At 45.5% G+C, this 26958-nt stretch overlaps 1 protein-coding gene across 5 annotated transcripts in view; it reads right to left on the reverse strand.

Moving 5' to 3' along the window:
- Positions 1-40: 40 nt before the first annotated feature.
- Positions 41-26958, reverse strand: part of TXNDC11 (thioredoxin domain containing 11) — a 66106-nt gene continuing 39188 nt past the window's right edge. For 3 of the 5 annotated variants that reach the window (XM_060031751.1, XM_060031756.2, XM_060031753.1), the window contains 7 exons: positions 21054-21166; positions 18779-18979; positions 12095-12887; positions 9660-9802; positions 8605-8714; positions 4689-4769; positions 41-683 (listed from right to left, as the gene is read on the reverse strand). In XM_060031751.1, coding sequence (XP_059887734.1) covers positions 41-683; positions 4689-4769; positions 8605-8714; positions 9660-9802; positions 12095-12887; positions 18779-18979; positions 21054-21166 — 2084 coding nt within the window. The remainder of the gene's footprint in view (positions 684-4688; positions 4770-8604; positions 8715-9659; positions 9803-12094; positions 12888-18778; positions 18980-21053; positions 21167-26958) is intronic. The other 2 variants (XM_060031752.1, XM_060031754.1) reach the window with 2 other exon arrangements.

Below are 26958 nucleotides of genomic sequence, written 5' to 3' on the forward strand. Positions count from 1 at the left end.
TATAGTCTTCACCTCTGATTTCTTCATGTTATTTTCAAAGTTAGTCTGTCCTGTTCTCAGTGCTCCTTTCGGAGGCCAGCGTGGAGCTGACGTTGGAAGGCGGAGGGGTGCTGGCTGGTAGCCGGGGGGTGCCCGAGGGCTTGTGGTAGTCCAATCGCACCTCATCCAGGGGAGCACGGTCTTCGGCCCCGTCCCTGCCCTCCAGTTTCTGCTCCATGGTGGCCACCAGGATCTTGAGCCACGTGTTCTCGGTGAGGAGGTTCTCCGAGGCGTCGGCCAGCTCCTGGAGCTTGCGGGCCACCTCCTCAAGCTCCCGGGTTTTCTGCTCGTACAGGGCCTGCAGCTGCTCGCTGTGCAGCTGGAGCAGGCTGTGCTGCCTCTCCAGCGTGTGCTGCTGCCGCCGCAGCTGCTGCTCATCCCTACGCGCGCTCGAGAGCCGGGCCTCCACCTGCCCCTGCGCCTGCTGCAGGGCGCTGATCTCCGCCCTCAGCTTCTGGATCTCTCTCTCCAGATGGGAGATGTGCCCCTGCTGCAGGACGGCCTCTCTCTGAAGACACTCTTTGGTAGGAGGGTTAACCAAGTTCTGGGGGGCAGAAGCAGGGTCTGAGTGATGCAAAATGAACCTCAGCAGATTTGGAAGGGTGATGGGAAGGTCTTCGGGGTATTTCACACTTAGGTCCTTTCTGGAGAGAAAGGGAAAGGAGTCAAAGATAAGAGAGTCACACCAACATTCTTAGTCCAAAACCAGACTGCCGCCGAAGGTCAAGCTGCTTATTTCCTACCAAAAGGAAGTCAGCATGGAAAATGTCATCTGGCAAAAAAATTTCTACAAAGCTGAGGATGTCCCATATGCTGCTTCTGTAATTAAGGTGGTTTATCTCAAAGGTGTGTCTGTTCCTGAGGACAAAGAGCTCAGTTTCTGTTCACAACCTTCCAAGAAAGATAAGAACTCGGGGCAGAGCGGCCTCCCTGTGCTCTCAGACGCCCAGTGGCGCGTCAGGAAGGGTGTCCGGGGGCAGGACTGCCACCCATGTCACTATTGTGGCCATCGACAATGCTTGACGAGATAGGAAAAACCTCCAACACTCAGCCTGGCTCTTCAGCAAGCATTTATTACACATTATCCGAGGCAAGAGTTCTCAACTGGGGTAACTGTACCCTCCCTTCCCCAGGGGACACTGGGCAACATCTGGAGACACATTTTATTGTCACGATGGTGGAGGTGCTACTGGAGCCCCACCCTTGACAAACAGACCAAGGGGCTCTGAGGAATTAAGGTTGCCGGGCCCTGAGAGCAGAGAATAAGGAAGGAGGGTGACATATGAAGGGGATTTTCCCCAAAGCTTTGCTGCAAGTCCTGATGTACAAATTTCCTTTTTAGAACTTGTCATCCAATTGTCTGATGACCAAAATTTCTACCACAGATACATTTACCTGTGTATACACCACCTGGCTGCAATAAATCCAAACCAGCAGCTTTAGCATGAGGGGGGCAGACACCATCCAGTGTTAAAGGAGTGGAGGTGAAGGGCACGACTCCGGGGCCCACCCGCCTCTGGGGCCTCACAGGACTCCTCTGTGGCCTGCACTGCCTTGTCTGTAAAGGGGGGAATATGAGTCTCATCTACCTCAGAGGACTGCTGTAAGGACTGCATGAGTTACCTGAAGGCTCAGGGAATGTTAGCTTGAAAAAAAAAAAAACCAACCACATTGTTCCTTAGAGAAACTGACCAGAAATCCCTCATTAAGAGCTTGCACACCCTCTCCACACACAAAGCCAGTGGCCAAACACCTAAGAAAAGACAAAAGGTGTTCTATCAAAGAGTAGCCCTTTCCCTATGAAATAAAAATCACAGGGAAATTAAAGTCAGGTATGTCCCATTTTATATGTTTATGGAAACTTTCAGGTAAATGGAACAATTTTTAAACTTTGGGGGTAAGTATATAACCACGTTTTCCTTTAAAGCATCGTTTTCTTAACATGTACGCTTTCTCCAAGTGGGGCCTCCCAGTCATTCAACTGACAACTAAGAACATCCTGGCCCCTGTGAAGTGTGGGTGAGGATGGACAAGCAGAGGCTGGATCCACCCCTAAGTTCTGCAACACAACCTGGTCTTCTAGGACAGAGCAAATGTGAATCATCCCCAGCAAAGAGCTTAGTGCGTGTATCTGGAGACATTTATAGGACAGAAAACGATACTGGTAAACATGCTATTTTAGAGTTTCTGGAGCAATCTCCATGAACCTACCTGATGGGTGTGCTAAAATGCTTTCAAACTTCTTAGAAGTAGCAAGGATACAGAGCGTCAACAAACTGCTTCCAAAATGGTAATCATTTTGAAAGTGTAGTGGTAAAAGGTCCCACTGTTTATTTGACTCTGGTCTAAGTTCACCAGGAGTATGTGTACGCACCTCTAGCGTGTAAAAGGCTAAATACAAGTTGACCAATGGGGTATAAGTTATCTGCTCCAAAGAGGGGCTATAATACTGAGGGAGGGTGGGCTGCTCCTCTAAAGAAGTGAGGTTCTTCCCCAGGGGACACATCAGAATGAACCCCCCACCCACTTCTGATCTCCTGGCCCAGGGCCGGGCCAGAGCACCTGCATTTTGGAACGTCACACAGAGTGGGAGAAGAAGAGTGGTTCTAAGGTGCCCCTGCACAAGAAGGCAGCCTTGCTGGGAGCAGGAGGTAGTCCAGGCTGTGCACTGTGGCAGAGGACAAGCTCCTTCCTATGGTTTCTTTCATGATCATAAAATACAAACAACGTGCTCACTGAGTACAATTTGCAAAGGATATAAAAAGCATACAAGAGGCAACCCTGTGACCATTGGTAACCTTCACTCCTCCAAAATTATCGTCAAAATCTTGACACCTTCCCTTCTGCACACATTTTAACCCAGTGCATGTGTAAATTTATATTTTACCAAAACGCATATATACTTTTATATTCTTTTCACTAAAAATAAGCATGTGCCCTGTGAAGAAGGTCTTACTGCTCGTTATCAGTTTTTCGTTTCCTCTTTTGTGAGCTGTCAGCTTTTTGCCCTTTACCTTCTGAGTGAACTGAACACTCACTTTAGACCAGTTAATGAAGAGCTTGCTTCACTTCTGATTACCATTTATTTTTAGGAAATAAGAAAAATTCCATTCCAAAGCAGTAAGGCTTTGGTTTACCAAGTTCTCTGCATTAGAATGGAACTGGACAGTCTACTATTCAGTATTTACTTTCTTGACTTTTCAATACAAGGGAACTAGGAAGAGGCTGTAGCAGCGACCTTCCTGCAGGGCATGGAAAATGAGCTCATCTCTATGCTGACTCCATCAGGCAACCTCAGAATGAAAGGCACTCAACCCAAACGCGAAACAATTCCAGCTGCTGAGAACCTCTTTGTGCAAAGGCATGTGCTGGGTGTTACGACGTCAATGTTTTTTCCAACTATGATTGAAATTTGAAAATTATGGTGTGTTAAACTTCATGCCCCACCTCTGTCCCACACACAATGAAATTACTTGTGTTATTGTCCACGGTTCCTGGACCGTGTGGCACCTGCCTGAGACACTTCTTAAAAAGAAAAAGGCTCGTCACAATACAGTCCGCAGTAGAACTGGGTGAGTCACACTCTGTTTTTAGTGTGTGATTTGACAAGACCCTACTACCACAGGAAGTATTCCAGCAAAAATTCTTTGAGATAAGGGGGAAAAACCAAGGAAATGATTCAGTACACATGAAGGAAGCACTCTCCTAGAGAAGCATGAAGAGCATGGCAGTGGCTGCAATAAACGGTAAAAGCGAGCGCCAGAGAATAAAAGACATGTGAGTTAGGGAACGTCACTAAAATCATCCTGCAAATGCTTTTCCCTATAAAGATATTGTCAAAGCCATGTGACTGGGTCCCTGAGGACCCATCCTTTTAAAAACAAACAGGAATCTGTACCAAGAGAACATCTGGTTTATCAGGCTTTAAAAGGCCAAGAGTTAATTTCCCTTCTACCAAAACATCTGGATCCACATTCGCTAACTGCCAGGTCACATCCCCTTGCTAACGGCCCATCCCTGCTCGCTGGGCTTTCAGGGAAGCTGCCCTGATCACTCACCTTGGAGCACCACTTAGACAAATGTGAAGAGATCAAGGTGACAGCCCCGTCAGGTGACATTCACAGAAGTCTGCACACCTGGGGAGAAGGCTTCTTGAGCCCCAGTATGCGGGTGCAGTGGGTAGAAGGGCCTCTGTTTCCTCCTTGTACCAGGGGGCCGAGGTGGCCATCCGCAGGGCTCAATGACAAATGACTCATGTAGAAGCGGGCAGGCCGGGCCTGACTCCCTGTGAGGCCCAACAGTAAGCTGTTGTTTTGCCCCACGTGAACCTGGGGCTCTTTGCTGTCAATCTCAGCACTCACTGTGTGCTCATAAGGCCAAGAAGGTGAACAAGTTCCAGTGGCCACATTCATACTCGTGTAAAACACACTCTGGGAGGGGGCAAACTTAAAAAAACTTCCACACCTGACATCATGACACCAAAGTCCTTTTACCCTTGGTTCCCAGTGGCACATTTTTTGAACATTTTATTCTAAATACTTTAGTAATAAGTAATGATGTACACTTCACTTCTGTGAAGTACCTTAAACCCATTTCATGTTCAGCAAAAGAATCTCATCTGCCCAAATATTGAAAAACTTCAGCTTTACCTGTTACAGGGAAAAAATAAGACAGTAGGAAGACGGTCAACCATAAATTCCCAAGGAAGATCATTCTGAGATACATCAATCCTGGCAAAGGGAAAGAACAGAAAAAGCAAAAGATCAGCCCAAGAAACTCCAACTTGAAAGGATCTTCTCAAATAACTGAAGAACCCAGGGCACTGTCTGCGCCCACACAAGACTGGCCCCTGGCAGTGAGTGCACCACTGGGTATAAGGCAGGCACAGCTTGTGGGAGAAGCAGCGAGACTTCCAGGACGTGCAACTGTCCACCTAACTCACTGAGGGAAATGTCATGTCTTGAAAGTAAATGTAGAATCCCCCCTCAAAAAAGCCTCGCTGACACCTCAGGAGTAGCCCACGCACCTGACCAAATCTGGGCAAGTACCTTAACCGTTGGATCAGCTCTGGAAAAAGGAAATCATTGAGCAAAACACATTGAGCCTCTGAAAACGTAAGAAAACAAGATAAGGAAGATTATATTCTATATTCTGTTAAGTCTAGACAGAGGCCAAGAAAGTTGTATTTTCTTAGCAGATTTTAGATGAATTTTCTAATACAGCAAATGACATCTGTGCTAAATGAGCCAACCTGTGCTTAATTACCACTGAACTAGGTGGGGGCCCCTCCTGCAGTCCGCACTAAGCTGGGCCTGCAGGAATGTCTCCCCACCTGCCCCCAGGGGCTGCTCAGTTGCAGCAAAAGGAACATCCCAGGAGGAAGCGAAGCAGCAGGGCTGCTAAGCCAGGTGTCAATATTCACAAATAGTGCATAAAAAAGGTGGAAATGTTTTGAATCATTAACTTGACAGGAGTCTTCAGAGAAGTATAATTGGGGGCAGAGTGGGGAGGGGGGGAAATCAGTGCCTTGAGTTTGTCCAAAAGGATGAAATACACTTTAAAAAAAAACTGACATAACCATGGCTTCCCTGGTGGCGCAGTGGTTGAGAGTCCGCCTGCCGATGCAGGGGACACAGGTTCATGCCCCAGTCTGGGAGGATCCCACGTGCCGCGCAGCGGCTAGGCCCATGAGCCATGGCCGCTAAGCCTGTGCGTCCGGAGCCTGTGCTCCGCAACGGGAGAGACCACAACAGTGAGAGGCCCACGTACCGCAAAAAAAAAAAAAAAAAAAATGACATAGGGCTTCCCTGGTGGCGCAGTGGTTGAGAGTCTGCCTGCTGATGCAGGGGACATGGGTTCGTGCGCCGGTCAGGGAAGATCCCACATGCCACGGAGCGGGCTCGCTGAGCCTAGGCTCTGCAATGGGAGAGGCCACAACAGTGAGAGGCCCACGTACTGCAAAAAAAAAAAAAAAAAAAAAAAAAAAAAATGACATAACCAAATCATAATGGTTTTAAATAGCTTCATTAACAGAACAGTACTCCTGCCTCTCTGTCTGTGAAAGCCTACCTAGAACATCAGAGTTTCTATTTTATTTATTTATTTATTTTTTTGCCATATGCGGGCCTCTCACTGTTGTGGCCTCTCCCGTTGCGGAGCACAGGCTCTGGACGCGCAGGCTCAGCGGCCATGGCTCACGGGCCCAGCTGCTCTGCAGCATGTGGGATCTTCCCGACTGGGCCACGAACCTGTGTCCCCTGCATCGGCAGGCGGACTCTCAACCACTGCACCACCAGGGAAGCCCAGAGTTTCTATTTTTTAAACAAATGGTGTTGAACAGTTTATTCTATAATCAAGTGTTTCTTTCTCCTGATTTTTACTTCAAAGAAAAACCAAACTGTAAAATTAAAAGAAAAACATTTGTAAACATCCACTCAGAATCCCATTGTGCTGATCGGGACCTTCTTTCTGGGATTCTCATTCAGGATTTGGTGTATATGCCTACATACTGATAAGAGCAGAAATCATATTTCATACTCTATTCTTTTCAGTTAATTGTATGAAAAGCATTGTCCTAACGAAGGGGTAAAAATCCCATCAAATGCCCAACCATAATTTACTTAACCATTTTTCTACTGTTGGACATAAATAATGCTGCAATGACCAGCACATGCTTCTCTGCAAGTCCTACTTCCTTAATTCCCCAAAGTGAAATTAGCTGGATCAAAAATGTATAACCATTTTTGCTAAAATGTTGTTAAAATGCTTTCCAAAAAGTTTATGCCAATTTACTTATTCTGTTAGCTACATCTGACTGTGCCAATTTTATTTTATCAACACAAGATTCTACCACTTAAGAGTATTCCTTAATTTAATAAGTATAAATGACACTTTGTTATTGTTTTGATTTACATTTACTAGATTATAATTTCCCCACTTGTTTATTTACTCTCTTCTCTTACATGAAAAGCTGTTCATGACCTTTCTTCACATGGCAGTCCTCAGCTGTTTCTCCCTCCATCCCCCATTTTTTAAAATTGTGGTGAAATATACATAACATTTACCATCTCAGCCATTTCTAAGTGTACAGTGCAGTGGTATTAAGTACATTCATAATGCTGTGCACCCATCACCACCATCCATCTCCAGAGCTCTTTCATCTTGCAAAACTGAAACTGACCCCATTAAACAACTCCTCCCCCTTCTCCCCTCCCCCCATCTCTTGGCAACCACCATTCTGCTGTCTCTATGAATCTGACTACTCTTGGTGCCTCATATAAGGGAAACCATACAGTGCTTGTCCTTTTGTGACTCATTTCACTCAGCATTAATATCCTCAAGGTTCACTCATGTTGCAGCATGTGTCAGAATTTCCTTCCTAATTTTTAGGGTGGAATAATATTCCATTATATGTACAAACCACATTTTGCTCTCAGCAGTTTTCTTAAACCATTTTAATTTCTCAGGGTCTGGAGCATGAACACCTGATTCTGAATCCTGCTCCCTCATTTACAGGTTGTGTAACTCTGGGCAAGCTGCCTAATCCTTTTGAGCCTCAGTTTCCTCCTCAGTAGAAAGAGAGTGGTAATCATACCTGCTCCACTGAATGCTCTAAGGATTAAGTCAGATAATATGTATATACAAAAATCTCGCAGCATAGTAACTGCTCAAGTGTGGCTCTAATCATTACTTACAGCATACACAAAAGGTAAGACATATACGCTGTAAAATACAGCTATCGTCCTTTTGTCAGTTTTATTTTCGTTGCACATTTTTCTAGTGAAATCTGTTCATCTTTCTTGCATTATTTTTTCAACTGCTTCATTTTGGCAAGTTTTCACCTCTCAAAGGAACTAGCAAATCCAATATTCTAGCTTCTGTTATTTTTTTCTATGATTTGATCTTTTATATTTAAATTCTATCTGAAGGTTTTTTTTTTTTTTTGGGTGGTGGGGAGAAGATATAGCTTAAATCTAAATAATTTTCATCTCAGACTGCCTACTACCTGATCCAAAAACTCTTTGAGCCTTGTTTTTACAAAACAATGGTTTAACATTTTTTTGTTTGCTACACATACACATACAGTACCAAGGAATCACAAAACTAGAACATGCAGGTATCAGCCAATCTTGCCTCTTACTTTTAGGAATGAGGAGGGAAAGGAGACCTGGTGGGGAGATTTGCTCCAGGTCCCAGGGCTGGTTGGCAGCACACCAGGGACTGGCCCCCTTTTGCTGGGCCAAGGCCCCAGTGCCATGTATTCCAGAAAGCTGGCCACTTGGGGGGCTATCCGAGCAACCAGGTCAGCACTAATCCCTCAGAACTGCACTCACCCTCCTATGAACTCAATCAGGACTAAATACACTCAACATCATGGAAGAAACACTTAGCATTCATCAGGAAAACTTTGGCTCCAATGAGGTTTTGCTCACAGCTTTAAGCTGACAATCAACCAAATCTTACCCAAGGTCAACAGAAAATGGGCAGACCCTTGCAGGCCATAATGGCTAAGCTGTAAGGAGGAGTGAAGGCAGGCACACAGCGCTGCAGCACGGGCTTCCTTACCTTGCCACAGTGAATGTATCTGCAGGCAGGAGCCGAGCTAGCTGGATAAAGATGTGATTGAGGGCTGGACAGAAGCCGCACCACTGTGCATAATAAAGCAGCAACACGTCCTATGGGAAGAGGAAGACGGCTGTTACTGGGCTGCTCAGGTCCTCACTGTGCTTAGAACCGGGCAGGCATTCAATGAATGTTGCTCATGCACAAATTACAGTGAAAATTTAATCTTCAGGTATTTTCAATTATGTGATTTTTAAAAAAATAAATTTATTTATTTATATTTTTGGATGCATTGGGTCTTCGTTGCTGCACGCGGGCTTTCTCTAGTTTCGGCGAGCAGGGGCTACTCTTCGATGCAGTGCGCGAGCTTCTCACTGCGGTGGCGTCTCTTGTTGCGGAGCACAGGCTCTAGGCACCCGGGTTTCAGTGGTTGTGGCGTGCGGGCTCAGTTGCTCTGTGGTATGTGGGATCTTCCCAGACAAGGGCTCGAACCTGTGTCCCCTGCATTGGCAGGCAGATCCTTAACCACTGCGCCACCAGGGAAGCCCTATGTGCTTTCTTAAGGACGTTTTACAATCACAAAACCACCATGTAACTCACATGTTCTGCAGTAAGACTGTCATGTGGTCAATCTTTTGTACATCAAAACCAACCACCCCCTGGTGGTGCAGTGGTTAAGAATCCGCCTGCCAATGCAGGGAACACGGGTTTAAGCCCTGGTCTGGGAAGATCCCACATACCGCGCAGCAGGTAAGCCCACAAGCCACAGCTACTGAATGAAGCCTGCGTGCCTAAAGCTTGTGCTCTGCAACAAGAGAAGCCACCGCAATGAGAACCCTGCGCACCGCAATGAAGAGTAGCCCCTGCTCGCCGCAACTAAAGAAAGCCCACGCGCAGCAACAAAGACCCAACACAGACAAAAATAAATAAATTAATTAATTAATTTAAAAAACAAGCAAACCAAAAAAACCCAACTGCTCACCCCGATGACTGCAGCTTTGGAAATTATTATAATAGGGACAGATGGCTTGATTTTTGCCTCGCTCATGATTCTATACCTGTTTTTGAAGGACTACTTCCCAAAAGGTATCCGTTGTCACTTCAGTGATTAAACGCTGAGATGGGAACTGTGAAGAGTCACTTCCAATAAGATGCCTTTTCAAGGGACTGTAGAGAACGCTGAAGTTTTGAATGAAAGACTCTGAAAATAAGGAGAAAATGAGATCAGTTCTTCTCTCAGTACAAGGAGAGTAGTTGGCCTACTTTAAACTCCACATCTAAAAAATTGGGCTGGCTTCGCAGGCCCACATTTTTAACACTTCACCTACAGGCAAAACCCTGAACGAAGCCACCCGGGGGGACAGGGGGTAGCTTTGGCAGTAGTAACTCAGCAGACAGCACTTTAGCTAACAAAGCACCACTCGGTGTCCCGTGTTCTACTATGCAGGGACTAGGAATTCGATGCTCCTTTTAAAAACAACACTGGTCCACAAATGGACACCTGAGCCTGTATAAGTCATCAACACGCCACCATGGAGATTTCAACTGTACCAAGACCTTTAAGCATAACTACCGATGCAGTAATTGCACAAGCTACTGTAATGGGGAAGGTGTTTAAATACTCATTAATTTAAAGATAAGGAGCTATGGTTTTTGTTTCCTTTATTAAAGTCCTTCAAGTTTCTTTCTTAAAAGGTTAAGAAAAATAAACTCAATTATATTTAGTGGAAAAACACATAAATAAAACCCATAAATAATCCCAAACCCTAACCTGAAGCAACAGTTTTACCCTCCCCACCAACTCTACTATCTTCAGATTCCTTTGTATCATCTGAAGCAGCACTAATCTGAGTTTCACTTCTTTTTTTCTTCTTTTTTCTCTCCATTGCGAGGCCCTAGTGAACAATGATATGTTCTGTGGAGGGTGGAGGAAAGGAGGAAGGTCTTGTGAAGAGAATCCGTCATCAACACCTGACTGATACTTAGTTGGCTAGGTTTTTGAAACATAAAACCAAGAATTATTTACTAATCTGAATGAAGCCTAAATTCTGAAACTGACCCAGAGACAGCTGACTTAAGAGTCAACTCTCCAAAACAACAACGATGCACAGTGAATGTTTTTGGATGAGGACCCTGACAAATTTTGTCACCAACCACAGCACAAAGAACAACGGAGCTAGATGTTTCAGAGGAGATAAGAGAAGATGAAAAGAAATCGGAAGAAGGCTTTTTTCAGATTACCATTAAATTCAGGATGCACACATCACAAGCTAGCTCACTGAATGCTTGAGTATTAGAACAGAATGCAGGAAAATCCAATAAACACTTACGTTAAAAATACAGGCTTATTTCATTTTCAGAAAACTCAGTACAGTAAAATGTAACTAGGAAACATGAATTAGGAGCAATTTGTAGTATCAAAAGAGTACACACTTCATAAAGTGACTGATCACAGGGTTCCTCTAAGCACTCAGGAGGCTTTGTGTTTATAACATAAAGCCTTTTATTAACATAAGCCTTTTAACGTGTCTAACATAAGAAACGAGCTTCACCTGGACTTAAAGGACGGCAGCTAAAATGACTATCATTTAGGGGCTTTGAGTTTACTCTTGCTTTCATACTCTCCAAAACTTGAAAATAAAAGGTTTCCCTCCCCACCAAATTCCTCCTGTCTCCATTTGGCAAATGCTAACTTTCCCCCATGTTTCCAACGAGGCTGAACTAACACGGCTTTTGAATTCTCACTTCCTTGTGTGCACATCAAGGATGGCAGCAAAGCCCTGGGAAAAGGACAGCATCGGTTAGTTCACTGCTGCTGCCAAGCCTAAGGGCAAGCTCTCGGATGCACTCCCATAATGGGGACTTACCCGCCACCCCCCCCCAAAAAAGTGGGTTTTGCTGGTTTGCAACCTGAGACGTATTGCACTTGACACTTGTTTGTTACAATCTAGGCACCCAAGGTCAGAGCAGCATTTCTCAACTTGTTATGAAAGAGCAGCAGAACAAACTAGGTCTGGTGGCCTTGATGCCTAGACAGCTAAACCTGTGAGACAAAAAGGGGGGCCAGGTGGTTCTATCGTTTCACTGCTTTCTGTTTAAGTACCTTTCGAATGAAGCCGCTGTTGGGGCTCACGTTCATCAGTCCCTGGGGAGTTACCACCCGACCCACTCTCCACCACCCTGTCCGTCACAGAGGCCAGGTTCCCCCCCGGCCGCAGCTCGTGCCACCATGGAAATGCGGCAGGCGCTGCCGATCAGGAACGCTGGACTCTTAGCCCCCAAGGGCTAAGTGAAAAACTTATCCAAAATTTGGAGTTAGGAAGTTTCTGTTCCATTTAATATACAAAATTAGCTTCTTTTAAAATTATGACCAGCTGCAGTCTAAAGATTTCAAATGCGCTAAGAGCCAACCGTAATGAGATCCCTAAATAAAAGTTACCTATGTTAAGTTAAGCAAAGCATTAGGTTTGGGGAAGGAAACTGCCCACAGTACCTAGGGTGAACTTCATAAGAGCTTGTTTTGGATCCAGGACATAATGAGACTCTTCTTTCACGTCAACAATTGCAGCAAATCCTTTCACCCGAGCAGTGCTCGGAGCACCCAGCCTCTCTGCATACAACCAAAATAAATTGGAATCCAAAAGGTAGATGTTCAGGGTCTTGTTGGTTCTGCAGCTCAGGCCTATGAAGCTTGCGTTATCCACGTCCAGTTCAGGAAAGAGATACCTGTTCTCCTCAATGTGAGGAACGGAGCTTGGGGTATCAACCTCACATTTCTTCTCAAGGGAAGAAAATGCAATGGTCGGGGTTTCAAAGACATCTTGTTCAGAATCAATGAAGCCTGTCACGCCCCTGTTTATGGTCCTGCAACATGCAGTGTAGTAGCTGAAAGGGCTATAGAAACTTAGAAAATTCCTGCATTCTATGCTGTCTGATGCCACATGATAAAAGGTCTGCTCCTTGAGGTAGAAAGAATCCAGAGCTGCTGCCATCTCAAAAAAGCTGCACTGGGGCATGCCGACCGAGCTTGGCCTGAGGCCGCCGGCAGTCTGGTTGACACACAGTTCACACACGTTGTGGGTCCTGGAGATGGAGTGCCACTGGGGCAGCACCACGGTGTTGCAGCAGGGGGACTCCGTTATCAGCGGCGGGTCCGGCAGCTGGGCTGGGGGCTCAGGCGCCAGAGACTTGAACACCGGGGCGTCCACTCGCCGCAGGTGCTGAAGGAGCCGCTCCACCACCTGGTCCCCGTGACAGTTGTTGTACTCCAAGGCCACTTCGGTGATCTGAAACACAGGGCAGAGCTCATGAGAGGTGTGGGGGTGACTGAGGGACAGACCCCGTGGCTCTTAGACCTGGAAAGCATCTTGTCTGATTCACAAGAAGGAACCCTGGCTGGAAACACAGCACCAAACAGGAAGCTGTCACACCAAAAGCTATTAATAAAGAGGTTTGGGTTATTTTTCAGATCCTGTCACTCTGTTAACAAATACTGAACCGCCTGTTCAGAGACGGAAGGGGTCTTAGAGGGAGATGTCAGTCTACCCCGTGATGGGGTGAAGTGGCTCACGCCACAACACACATCGAAGAACCAGGAACAGAATTTAAATCTCAACGCCCAGTTGAGTGCACTTTCCTTTACATCCTTAAAACTCCTCGAGACGATGTCTTCTTTCTTCATCTTAAGTAAGTCTAAAAATTTCCCAAATATTTGATCCACTTGTTGATCCACCTAACAAGTGGATCAAATATTTCACAGCATATGTTTCCAAATAAATTCATGCCTCACAGGAGGCTACGAATTCAGCCTCTTCCAAACCATACTCAACCATCTCGCCTTCCTCCCCCTGTACCACCCTTTCTAGAAAATGGCATCAACAAACTGGAAAAATCAGCTAACCCTCAATTTCTCCTCTGCATCACCCAAGCCTCCAATCCAGCCAGCTCTGACTTCAGCATCACGAAGCGGCCCCCCTTTGCACCCTCACAGTCACTGCCTCAACTCAGGCTCTCATGTGTCACAGAGTGCCCCCGTTTTCTCTCCCCTGCCTTAACTGAGCCTCCACACTGCCAACACTTATTTTTAAAAATACACCCTAAGCAGGAGACTCCTCTGCTAAATGACATTCGACGGCTCCCTATTACCTGGAGGGTAACCCTAACATAATCTGACCTGAGTCTGCCTTTCCGGTGTCACCCCACCACCTTTACACCAGCCAGGCCCTTCCACAATGCCTTGCCTTCAGAGGCCTGGCCGGGGCCTCCTCCATCTGACAAACCTCAACACTCTCCCCAAGACCCTGCACCAGGATGGCTGCTCCAACAAAGCTAACACCCCCACCCTCCCCCATGAAGAGTCTACATCTTCAGGGTTACTCCCAGAAGCCCTTCCCAGACAGTCTCCCAACTGTCTGTCAAGACATCCCTCTTTCCCACAGGCTTAAGGATCCTCAAGGGCAGGGACCATGTTTGATTTATCCTGCTATCCCCGCAGCCTAGCTCAGAGCCTGAAACATAACAAATGGTCGATAAACAGCTGGTGAACGAAGGGCATCTCAGGATAAGTACATGCTCCCGCTTCTCGGGGAGATGAACCCCTTTGCGCTCAGACCAGTGTTAGCCATTTAGATTCACATTTCATTCCAAGGCTCTTCCATTTCCGAACTGAGTACCTTTCACCACCCAACAGCCACCCCAGGTCAATGAAAAAGATGAGCAAGTCATCATAATCCAAAGGCATTTATACTCCCTAAAATAGAACTGTGTGCTAACTTAAATCCCACCAAGGTTAGTTAAAAGGTGTCAAGTCACTCAGGATTTTGTTTCATTAAAGAGTGTGGAGGGGGGACTTCCCTGGTGGCGCAGTGGTTGGGAGTCTGCCTGCCGATGCAGGGGACACGGGTTCGTGCCCCGGTCCGGGAAGATCCCACATGCCGTGGAGTGGCTGGGCCCGTGAGCCATGGCCGCTGAGCCTGTGCGTCCGGAGCTTGTACTCCGCAACGGGAGAGGCCACAACAGTGAGAGGCCCGTGTACCGCAAAAAAAAAAAAAAAAAGAGTGTTTGTGTGTGAGAAAACCATTTAATAAGTGCTTTTCCAATTTCAAAGAAAACCCAAATTTTATAACATATGATACTTATAGACAGAGTTAATTTAAGACATATGCGTTTGTACAGAAAAACAGATTGTTTGAATAGTTCTTCAGCATAAAAATGGTTACTTCAGATGATAAACCAGTGTTTTGGTTTTTTGCCCCCACACAAAAACATCTCAGCCCTTTTTAAAGGATAAGGCTCTGACAGCACATTACGCTAAAAAGGTCAAGCCCGTGTGATTCATAAATAGCCCAGCTGCCCTCATGCCCCATCCTGGTACTACTTTATATTCAAAGACATAATAGATTACCACCCCCAGTCCCCCCCACCAAAACCCACAAAAATTCAAGTACAGTCACCCCTCCATATCCTCAGGTTCTGTATCTGCAATTCAAACAACCATGGATCGAAAATATTCAGGGGGAAAAATGCCAGAAAAGAAAGCTTGAATTTGCTGCACATAGGCAACTATTTACATACCATTTATATTATATCAGGTATCATAAGTAATCTTAGAGACGATTTAAAATATACGGAAGATGTGCATAGGTTATATACAAATACTATGCTATTTTACACATGGAACTTGAGTATGTTGGATTTTGGTACCTGCAGGGGGCCTGGAACCAACCCCACTGTGGATACCAGGGGACGTCTGTATTTGCCATGGATTTTTATGAAAAGTCCAAGTAGGAGTACACTGAGGAGAGCAAAACTCCTTACGGGGTCTTCCTTCCTCATCTCTTTCATTCTTAATGTCTCTCACAAACAAAGCAGCCGTGTAAAGGATATTCTTAAGTGAAGAAAATATTTTATACAGTAATGCCCCTGAAAAGTGAGGAGTTCTTAGTTTTCTCCTATAAACTGAACCAGTTTTTACTGTTATATTCCGTTTTCATAACAGGCAGTTTTGAAAAGGCACTCCAGTTACATCCCGTATATGAATCACTTGATGTCACATTTAATTGCATGTGAATAAGGAAAATTTGGCAAAAAACTTTAAATGTTTGCACTATAAATGCTTCCTTCCATTTTCGTTAATCGGAGAAATCTGTAAGTCTGGACAAGGTGCCTTTGTCCCCTAGACTCGTACGCAGTGGACGCCTCAGAGCAGCGCTGTGAAAGCTAAGAACCCGGGACTTCCCTGGTGGCTCAGTGGTTAAGAATCCACCTGCCAATGCAGGGGACACGGGTTCGAGCCCTGGTCCGGGAAGATCCCACATGCCGCAGAGCAGCTAAGCCTGTGCGCCACAACTACTGAGCCTGCGCTCTAGAGCCTGCGTGCCGCAACTATTGAAGCCCGTGCGCCCAGAGCCTGTGCTCCGCAACAAGAGAAGCCACCGCAGTAAGAAGCCCACTCGCTGCAACTTGAGAAAGCCCCTGTACAGTAACGAAGACCCAATGCAGCCGAAAATAAAATTAATTAATAATAAAAATAATTCAAAAAAACAAGCTAAGAACCCACACAGAGTCTCTTCTGGCTGCGCTAAGAATTTCTTTTGATAAGCACACTGAGATGTCTCATGAGCTCTCCGGGACTCTCTGGAGACGCTGGGGTCAGGGGCCTGACTCCGTGCGCGGTGCAGGCTGTGCTCTCCCGGGGGCAGGGTGGGGCACATGTGTGGAAGAGCAGCTGCCTGGTGCTGGCCTGGGCCTCACAGGGCAGTCCCCACATGGCCGTCCCTTACTGACTGACTCCCCTGCCCCGACTCTACAATGACCACTCTCTTCTCGACAAGGCAGGCCTCCTCCATCGCCTGCCCAAAGTTGGGCCTAAAAGCATAAATGGAAAAATAAGGCTTAAGGCTTAAATTCTTTTGGGGTCAAGGAGCCTTTGAGTTTAGAACTCACCCTCATGTAAGGGAGGTGTTCACCCCTCCCACCCTGCCCAACCCCAAGGATGACTTCCTTACTTCTAGTCACTGTGTCACACTTTCCATGGTCACACCCCCACTTCCCATCCCCAACACCACTGTCCAAGTTCAGCATCTTCCTACTTCTCACTTTTCTGGAACACGGCTGCTAGGAAAACTTTAATAATGGTAACACAGCTCTGCTGACAGCGCTCCATTATCAGACTTTGACGGCTACGATTAATCCTGGAGTCCTCAAAGAAGCACCCAAAAGCCTCTCCTCCAGCGTTTTTTTTCTGGGTCTTCTTCAATCAGTTCTTTATGGAGACCATACAACCTGTCCTATTTCCTAATATCTAAACCCGTCGCCCCCTGCCCACCCCCGTGCCTTTGCTCAGGCTATTCCTTCCCTTAAGTTGCTCTCAGCCCATCACAATTCTAGCCACCCCTGAAGGCCTGTCTCAAACACTCATCCCTCCCACAGCCCCCTCCTGCCTCCCTCCTGCCCAGCCCCCAGCTTCCCAGGACAGCACCCACTCTCTTCCAGTTCCTCCTGGGGCTGAGCACACTCTGCCTTGAATTACAAGCAGGTTCTTGCTCCCCTACCAGACAGGCCTCTGAGACCATGAGACCAAGGCTCTGCCTTCTCCATCTTTCTCCACCGTGGCTCCCGGGCACAGTGCTCCATAAACGTTTGCTAAAGGGGCCTGAAATGAACAGGGAAATAATCCATAGTGTTATGAGTAATCCATAACACTAAGATGCCGCCTGGTTTAACCACAGGCTGCGATTAAGGGACTCTCTTCAGCTCACAGGGACACTAAGAGCCTGGAGGAAAGGAGCTGTGGGCAAAACCTTGATAAACAAAGACAGAGGAGTACAGGGAGATGGGGGAGACACTCACCCAGAAACAAAGAGTTGGAAAGCAAGTGTCTCCCACCAGGTGTCTAAATCCAAGCACAACCCCCCAGAGAAACTGGGCTCCAGTCACAAAATACCACACAACCCAGAACCCCGACATGCCCAGACAAGACAGAATTCTCCAGGAGGAAACTTTAAAAGTTAAAGTAAAAATCCACAACCATGGCTAATACCTTGGTTGAAAACCCCACCTTTCCTACAAAGAGCTTTAAGGGCTCTTAATACTAGAGTGCCTTAGTTCATAAAATAACTGTGTAGTGAAGATTTTCTAAAGAAATTAAGTCTTATTACTTCAAGTCCTCCCTAATCAGAGAAAAAACAAAGCTATTTCACCTTCTCTCCTTTCCCCCTCTAAGCCATGGGAGCAGCGCTCACTCAGAAGGCCCCCAGCAGGGATACTAACTGCAACAAAGAGGCTCCAGAGCAGCCAAGTGAGGGTCTGGCCTGGCCTCCCGGCTCCCTCAGGAAAGGAGAATCCTGCCTCCCGGCTCCCTCAGGAAAGCAGGCCATCAGGCTCATGTGGAGGGCTTGGGAGAGGCCGCATCTAGGCAGCCTGGCCAGTGATTCACTGGCTGTCTGAAATTGGTTTGGGCCAATTAAGGGATCCTTGAGGGAAGGAAAAAATAAAACTCCCAGTAAATCCAATTTAGCAATCCCAGGCGTTCTCGGCTGATTGTTATTGCTCTAAGTGCCTCGAACAATCCCATGTATAAAATAAACTCACACCCAGAGACAGTGAATGCACCAGATGAAGCAGAAAAGGCAGCAGGGAGGGGCTGACTCCTGATGGCGGTTGTCTCCGAAAACTGCTCTGTGAGACATGCAAGGTTTAGAAAAACATGGGATCCCAAGGTCACCACCACTGCTGCTGGCTGCTGGGCTGAGAGTGGCCAGGGCCAACAGTCTGATCAAACCCCCGCGACAACAGAATCCCAAAGGCCACACTAAACCCTGCCACACTAAACCCTACCATCCCCTCTGCCCCTCTCCCGGGCATCCATCACCGCAGGAAGAGAGCCATCTGGTCCTTTTCCAGAGAGGCACAGTTTGCCTTCCCTGTCCCCTCCGACTCAGCAGACCTGAGCAGCTGTCAGTAATGTGGCCAGAGAGGCTGTGGTGAGTCCTACCCAAGGCACGGGCTCTCCTGCTCACTTACAGGAGAAAGAAGTAACGCCACAGAAACGCAGCAGCTGCTCCTGGCGGCCGCTCGGCGGCTAGGGGAAACTACTCTGATCGCGGAATGAGAAAAGGCTAAGTTAATGAGTTTCTCCGACTCCTTATGAGACACCTTTTACCATTATGACTCTTACCTCATCTATTAAAGGATGACTTTCGGCTAAGGGATTAAAAGGTATAAATACAAAAAGTGCTGGTCCCTTCTTCAGTTCATTGTTCAGCAGGAGACTCTTGCCGCCGTGGGGCCGCAGCCATCGAAGGAGCATCTCTCGGTTTTCTAAGGCCCACTTATAGATGTTCTCAGCTGTGTAGTTGATGACCTCCCTGGGAAAGACCTGGGAAGGACAAACGCACAGAGGATAAAAGGCAGGGCAGGATCAAAGCACATCCTCAGCCCCGTCCTCAACCCCACACTTCACAGGTGAGGAAAATGAGGCTCAGAGCAGTGACACGACCTGTCCCTGCCTGTGCAGCTAAACCCTGGCTCTACTTCTCCAGACAGAGCGCTTCCTCACAAGCAGCTCGGAAAAGCAAAAGCAGCTGTAAGAGGTGACTTGCATATCATGTGGTTCATCTTTTTCCCTTTAGACAGACTCGTCTATCAACAAATAAGCCTCCTTGCCTGCTGCTGGCAACAATGACCTCTACCACCCTGCGCAAGGGGAGCTCTAAGGGAACAGAAATGATGGAGTCAAGGATAATTTTTACCTTGGTAAAATCATGTTTAACTTGGTCCCTGGGGACCCTCTGTTAGGGCAGAAGTTTGGATCTGCCTTGCTCACATGTACCCCCAGTGACCAGAACACCTGGCACAGAGCGGGAACTCAACAAATATTTGCATGAATCCATGAGTAACCTAGAACTTGTACAAGGCCACGGGTCACATTTTATGTGTACAGAATGAAGGAGAGATACACCTAGATTTTTTGCTTTGTTTTCCTATAATAATCAAGAGTACGTCAACATAAAATTATTTTTGAAATTCCAGTGATATAAATCACTGGGTTTCAAACAAAACTCCCCACAGAATGCTTTGGAGAGTTCCACAAAATGAGGTATTTTACACTCCCCAAAATACAGGTTTAAATTGGCTTACAACAAAGATGTCTACTGCTTTTATTTTTTAAAAATACTGGTATCCCAGTATTATTTCATTTGCTAAAAGGAATTCTGCTGCTACACCAACCAACCAACCTTAAAAAGTATGGAACTGATGCAGTAAACCCAATATCTTTTTCAGTATCATTCTCAGTCCTACCTTCTTTTCTCCGTCTATTTTAAATTTCTTCCTGAGTACCCTTTACTATACATAAACATGATATATGTTGGTTGTATAGCATGCTATAAAGGAAGGATGAAGGAAAAGGATAGCAAAGGCAGATGAAGTCAAAAGAAGCTTAGACAGAGAAACAAGGAGAGTGGGTGGGTGGTCAGAGAAACCATCACAGCAGTGATTCCCAAAGTGGGATGGCAGGAGTCTGAAAAAACATAATCAACATTTCTATCTGGAAAACACAGAAATACATTTGACTTTGGGAATATAAACTGCGAGAAGTAAAGCCATCTGGGATACAGAGATATGCAGAAGCCAGGGTGACTGGCACTGAGGGCGCCCCACAGGAGGGTCTAACAGCATGAGGTCTGCACACTGAGCCGAGGGGAGTGTGGGATTAAAGGGCTGGGCACACTGGGTACGGGAGATCTGGTCTTCACTCGACCTGTAAGTCACTGACACCATCAATGAAGTCAGAGAGAGAAAATACTGAAGAAAAATAAACTCAGTGCTGAGACTGAGGAAGTAGCAATAAACAGAGCAGAAGCACAGCACTAAGCAGGATACAGGTCAAAAGCTCAGAAATAGCTGAGTTGGGGCTGGTCCACCAGAAAGCAAATAAAATCAGGGAACAAAGACAACAATGGAAAACGAGGCTCTCTGGGGCGGAAAGCCAACAACTTCTCACTGTGACTTGACAAGAACTTCAAAATCCATTTCATCAGCTAAAGGAGAAAAGCATGTCACATTACTACTCTTGATAAATGGAACAAATGAAGAAAGAACATTGCCCAAAGGAAGCTTAACCTCTGAGAACATGGGCCCAGAGTAACACTTCTCCAACAGAGTAGCTGCAATTTCATCCAAGAAGGAAAACTAACAAGGCTGTATCAAAATCTAAGAATATAAACAGAATTTCTAGATGTTAAATCCAAGAGCCCTCTAATGCATGAGTTCTAAACCAGGGGCATGGGCTCTACAGAGGGGCTGTAGGGACTCTCAGTTTGCAATATAAAATCATGTGCACTCCCCTAGAGAGAGTATCCATAGATTTTATCCAATTCTCAAAGAAGTCTGTGATCCAAACAAGGTTTAGAACCACTGCGCTAATATAAACGTGATTTCAAAATACTTACAAGTGATGTGTTGAAATGTCTATGTAAATACACACTTCCAGAGTGTACTAAGGATACCAGTTTCGCAAGATGTTTATTTGTGATAACCCCAAATCGTACTGTTCCTAGGTAATCTGAAACAGAAAATTTTCCTTTATTAAAAAGAAAAAGCCTATGCCTTAAAACAACCACAAAACCCAGTGATCAAATCCTGACGCACAAATTCCCCAGAGCAAAGCTCTTTTTGGGCACCTAGCCTAGACAGAAAAGGAGAAGCCGAAGAAACAACCTCCTGAAACAGACCTCATGTCTACTCCTGTGCACCTGTCTCTGACAAGCACTTGCACTGTGTCCGTCCGTGTCCCCCCGACTCACTAGCCCCACCTGGAAGCCCAGGCACATGCTGTTCTGTCTGGACACTTCCACGGCCAATTCCTTCTCATCATTCAGATCTCAGCTCTGACCCCACCTTCTCTGAGAAGCCCTCCCTGACCACCCGCCTCTGGGAAAACACTCAGAGGATGGTCTGGAAGGGGAAACTGGGGCTCCCTCCTGACTCAGGTCCTCTCTCTACCATTACTCTAATTTTTTTTGTTGTTGTTGTGGTACGCGGGCCTCTCACTGTTGTGGCCTCTCCCGCTGCAGAGCACAGGCTCTGGACGCGCAGGCTCAGTGGCCATGGCTCACGGGCCCAGCCACTCCGCAGCATGTGGGATCTTCCCGGACCGGGGCACGAACCCGTGTCCCCTGCATCGGCAGGTGGACTCCCAACCACTGCGCCACCAGGGAAGCCCTACTCTAATTTTTTAATAGCACTTATTAACTGGTACATAATCCTACTGATTTATTTAGATTTTCTTTGGTCTAACTTCCTCTTAAGTTCTGTGAAATTAGAAACCTTGTTTATTGCTGTTACCCCAGCACCTAAAGCAGTGTCTGGGCATCTGCATATTGACCTCTTGATTAATAAATATTAGTTAAATGAATCAATCTAGCATATATAGTAACTCATATAAATTAGTAAGAAAAAGAAAGCAGTTAAAAATGGTCAAATCACAGAAAAAGAAATATAAAAGGCTAAAAATACACTCAACCTCACTATTTCAGAGGAAAGCAAATGAGAACAAAATGCCACTTTTCACCTTCAAAATGCCCAAAATTTGAGACACAGGAAATATCAAATATTGATGACCAGCAGAGAAACGAGTACTCTGATGCAAAGCTGGTGGAAAGGGTAAAATGGCAGCCGCTTGGGAGAGCATCTGCTGTAGTGACCACAGTGGGACAGGGACACAGCCTGCAGCCCCACAGCTCCACTTCTTAGTGTCTACACATGTGCACCAAGAGACAAGCAAGGACAGTCACCAAGAAGTACTCTGCAGCTGTTAAAAACAGTGGGGCAGGGCTATCTATACAACATGAATAGATTTTCTAAGACACATACAAGAAAAAAAGCAAGCTGAAGAAAGATAAAGTACACCTTTTATGTGGAAAAAAGCGTCACATAAAATGTTTTCCCCTTCAGGCATGTATGTTTAGAAATGTATACAGAATCTGAAAGGATAATAAAAATTGCTTCGTGTTGGGGGATGGAGATCAAAGGGGACTTTATCCTTAGGTGTGAAGCTTTCTTTTCCCCCCCCAAGGAGTATATTTAATGTAATATTTGTGTGATTAAGAACTGACTAAAATATCTAGTATTAAAGGAGGTGGATAAGACAGTGTAGGAAAAGGTGCATTCTTTCCTATCCCCTTTCTGCTTTATTAGCAAACATTAAATAAAATATCAGTTAAACTTTAAATGCTACCAACTGATATCTAAGTAGTTAAAATATGTAGGTGCTAAACACACGAAGTTTCTAGCTTAACCACACGGCCCATCTTCCAGCAGTGGCGGCATCTTCCTCTCAGAGGAGGAGTGGCTGTTGAGGATGAGGTGAGAGTGACTGTGTCCCTAACAGCGGCTGGACAATCTAGCACAAACCTGATGAGTTTAAAATGGCACAAAACCAAAGAAACACAAGAAGAGGAAATCAGAAATGGGGCTTCCCTGGTGGCACAGTGGCTAAGACTCCACGCTCCCAATGCAGGGGGCCCGGGTTCAATCCCTGATCGGGGAACTGGATCTCGCGTGCCGCAACAAAGATCCCGTGCATCACAATTGTAAGACCTGGCACAGCCAAATAAAAATAAGTAAATAAATAAATATTAAAGAAAAAAAAGAATAAACCAGAAATGACGGAAATGGCTTACTTACAGGGTGGGTGGCAAAGGGGGGGGTGGGTAATGGGAACTGGAGAACAGGGGTGAGGCAGCCTGACCTTCCTCTGAGTATCAGAACCACGGCAAAGCTCACAGCCTTCACACACGCAAAAACTAAAATCATGATACCAACCAGCATGTGTGGGGATCCAGTGGGGAACACAAGCACTAACAAACCAACCTAGCTGTACTGCAAATGCATCACACCTCAGTGAAGGGGTGGTGAGTGGGGAGAAAGAACTGAACCAGAAGAGAACAGCAAACGGTATCTTGACTGAATACTGTAAAACTAAAGACGATGAGAGCCAGGCTTCTCAGGGCAGGAGAAAAGTTACATACGAAGAGGGGAAATCTAAAATAAACTCTGTGGTGTTAAACTGGAATCAGAAAAAATTAGTATAAACTTATGAACTTTTGTATAACCTTACGACTTATGACACAGATAACAGATATAGAACTATGGAGGCATGCATGTGTGTGGGTATAAATACATATATGTCCTAGCTCTTTCTGCTGAAAGGGCCTAGAAGTAATGACACCTAATACTGAAGAGCATATCTTGTACCCAGATCTGGGTTTCTAAATGTCACTCTCCAATAAAAAGAAACCAGGGCTTATTGGAGAAGAGGCTGATCCCAGAGCTGGGGCAAAGGAAGTACAAGATGAGCCTGAAACATCTTGTCAAGTCAGAACGAAAGATGTGCTCATAAAAGGAGGGGGATATGTTCAAAGGACACAGGCGCCAACCTAAGATGCTCCTAATGGCCAAAGTCAGAACAATTTGAGCAACAAAATAAACAACCAGTATTTTTCAAAAGTGTCAATATCATGAAAGACAAGGAAAGAGTGAGGAATTGTTATAGGAGGAGACTAATTAAATGTGATGTAGGATCCCAGATCAGATCCTGGAACAGAAAACAGTCATTAGTGAAAACACTGGCAAAATTCAATAACGTCTGCAGTTTAGTTAATAATCCTGCACCAATGTTAATTTCTTAGTTTTGGCAAAAGCACCCTAACAAATGGTTAAATAATATGTTAACAATGGGGGAAGCTAAGTGAAGGCAGGACGTTAGGAAACTCCCTGTTCTATTCTTCCAACTTTTCTGCAAGCATAAAATTAGTTCAAAATTTAAATTTAAAAAAATGGCATAGGGCTTCCCTGGTGGCACAGTGGTTGAGAGTCCACCTGCCGATGCAGGGGACACGGATTCGTGCCCCGGTCCGGGAAGATCCCACATGCCGCGGAGCAGCTGGGCTCGTGAGCCATGGCCGCTGAGCCTGCGCGTCCAGAGCCTGTGCTCCGCAACGGGAGAGGCCACAACAGTGAGAGGCCTGCATACCGAAAAAAAAAAAAAAAAAAAAAAGGCATAACATATAAGTTCAGATTCCAAAGCTGTCAGAAGAAAAAGCAGGACCCAAGAGAGGATATGAATTGGTAGAAGCAAAGACACCACTCTTCAGGAGAGGGCTGAATTTTGGTAGACTGGCATCAATAAAGAGAGGAGTGAAGGAAAAGCAGCCAGTAGGAAACTCATTTGATAGTCCGCCAAAGTCACCAACATGATTTATTGGAGCAGAGGAATAAGTAGTGACAGCTTGACTCAAAAGTTGAAAGGGTTCATTCAAAAACCTGTTTAACTGCATTAATAAGAATGGACAGGGCTTCCCTGGTGGGCGCAGTGGTTGAGAGTCCACCTGCCGATGTAGAGGACGCAGGTTCGTGCCCCAGTCCGGGAAGATCCCACATGCCGCAGAGCAGCTGGGCCCGTGAGCCATGGTCGCTGAGCCTGCACGTCCGGAGCCCGTGCTGTGCAGCGGGAGAGGCCACAACAGTGAGAGGCCCGTGTACCGCAAAAAAAAAAAAAAAAGAATGGACAGCCGCCTGCAAAGAGCAGATTCTAACATGCCCAAACATGTTATAATTTCAAAATTTTATTTTTTACAGAGAAATTTACAAAAATCACACATTTTTAAAGTTCCTGCATACAGTGGAAATCTTGCTGGAAGAAGCAGCTTAAGTTTGCAGTCCCATGTGTACAAGGAGTACATGAATTAGCAGAGAAAGTTTACAGTGTCAAAATGACACAAGAAAGTAAAACTTCTCATCTCCATATCCAGAACATTCTGTTAAGCAGGGCTCCAGGGCTTTCTACAATAGGGGCTTTTGTCATTTATAAAATGAGTAATTTTGTCCTAAAATGAATGAAGCTTTAATACTTTAATTAAGGTCTTTGAATGTGTTAATAATTAAAAATAAATTCAGAATCATGCTCTCCCCTCCCCCAACAATGGTCCAACACAATAGCATGATCCTATTCAGTTAATAATAATAATAATATGGGCTTCCCTGGTGGCGCAGTGGTTGAGAGTCTGCCTGGAGATGCAGGGGACATGGGTTCATGCCCCGGTCCAGGAAGATCCCACATGCCGTGGAGCAGGCTAGGCCCATGAGCCATGGCCACTGAGCCTGCGCGTCCGGAGCCTGTTCTCCGCAACAGGAGAGGCCACAACAGTGAGAGGCCCGCGTACCACAAAAAATAATAATAAATCAATAAAATAATAATAAAATTTCCAAACTTGCACAAGTCTCTTAGATAGCCTCATCCACCACAGTACAGACAGCAGAAGAACTACAATCCTGCAGCCTGTGGAACAAAAACCACATTTACAGAAAGATAGACAAGATGAAAAGGCAGAGGGCTATGTACCAGATGAAGGAACAAGATAAAACCCCAGAAAAACAACTTAATGAAGTAGAGATAGGCAACCTTCCAGAAAAATAATTCAGAATAATGACAGTAAAGATGATCCAGGACCTCGGAAAAAGAATGGAGGCAAATATCGAGAAGATGCAAGAAATGTTTAACAAAGATCTAGAAGAATTAAAAAACAAACAAACAGAGATAAACAATACAATAACTGAAATGAAAACTACACTAGAAGAAATCAATAGCAGAATAACAGGCAGAAGAACGGATAAGTGACCTGGAAGACAGAATGGTGGAATTCACTGCTGCAGAACAGAATAAAGAAAAAAGAATGAAAAGAAATGAAGACAGCCTAAGAGACCCCTGGGACAACATTAAACGCAAAAACATTCGCATTATAGGGGTCCCAGAAGGAGAAGAAAGGACCCAAGAAAATATTTGAAGAGATTATAGTCGAAAAGTTCCCTAACATGGGAAAGGAAATCCAGGAAGTGTAGAGAGTCCCATACAGGATAAACCCAAGGAGAAACATGCCGAGACACTCAGTAATCAAACTGGCAAAAATTAAAGACAAAGAAACATTACTGAAAGCAGCAAGGGAAAAATGGCAAATAACATACAAGGGAACTCCCATAAGGTTAACAGCTGTTTTCTCAGCAGAAACTCTACAAGCCAGAAGGGAGTGGCATGATATACTTAAAGTGATGAAAGGGAAGAACCTACAACCAAGATTACTCCACCCTGCAAGGATCTCATTCAGATTCGATGGAGAAATCAAAAGCTTTACAGACAAGCGAAAGCTAAGAGAGTTCAGCACCACCAAAACAGCTCTACAACAAGTGCTAAAGGAACCTCTCTAAGTGGGAAACAAGAGAAGAAAAGGACCTACAAAAACAAACCCAAAACATTTAAGAAAATGGTCATAGGAATATACATATCAATAATTACCTTAA

Source organism: Delphinus delphis, chromosome 15 (genome assembly GCF_949987515.2).
Source record: "Delphinus delphis chromosome 15, mDelDel1.2, whole genome shotgun sequence".
Lineage (NCBI taxonomy): Eukaryota > Metazoa > Chordata > Mammalia > Artiodactyla > Delphinidae > Delphinus > Delphinus delphis.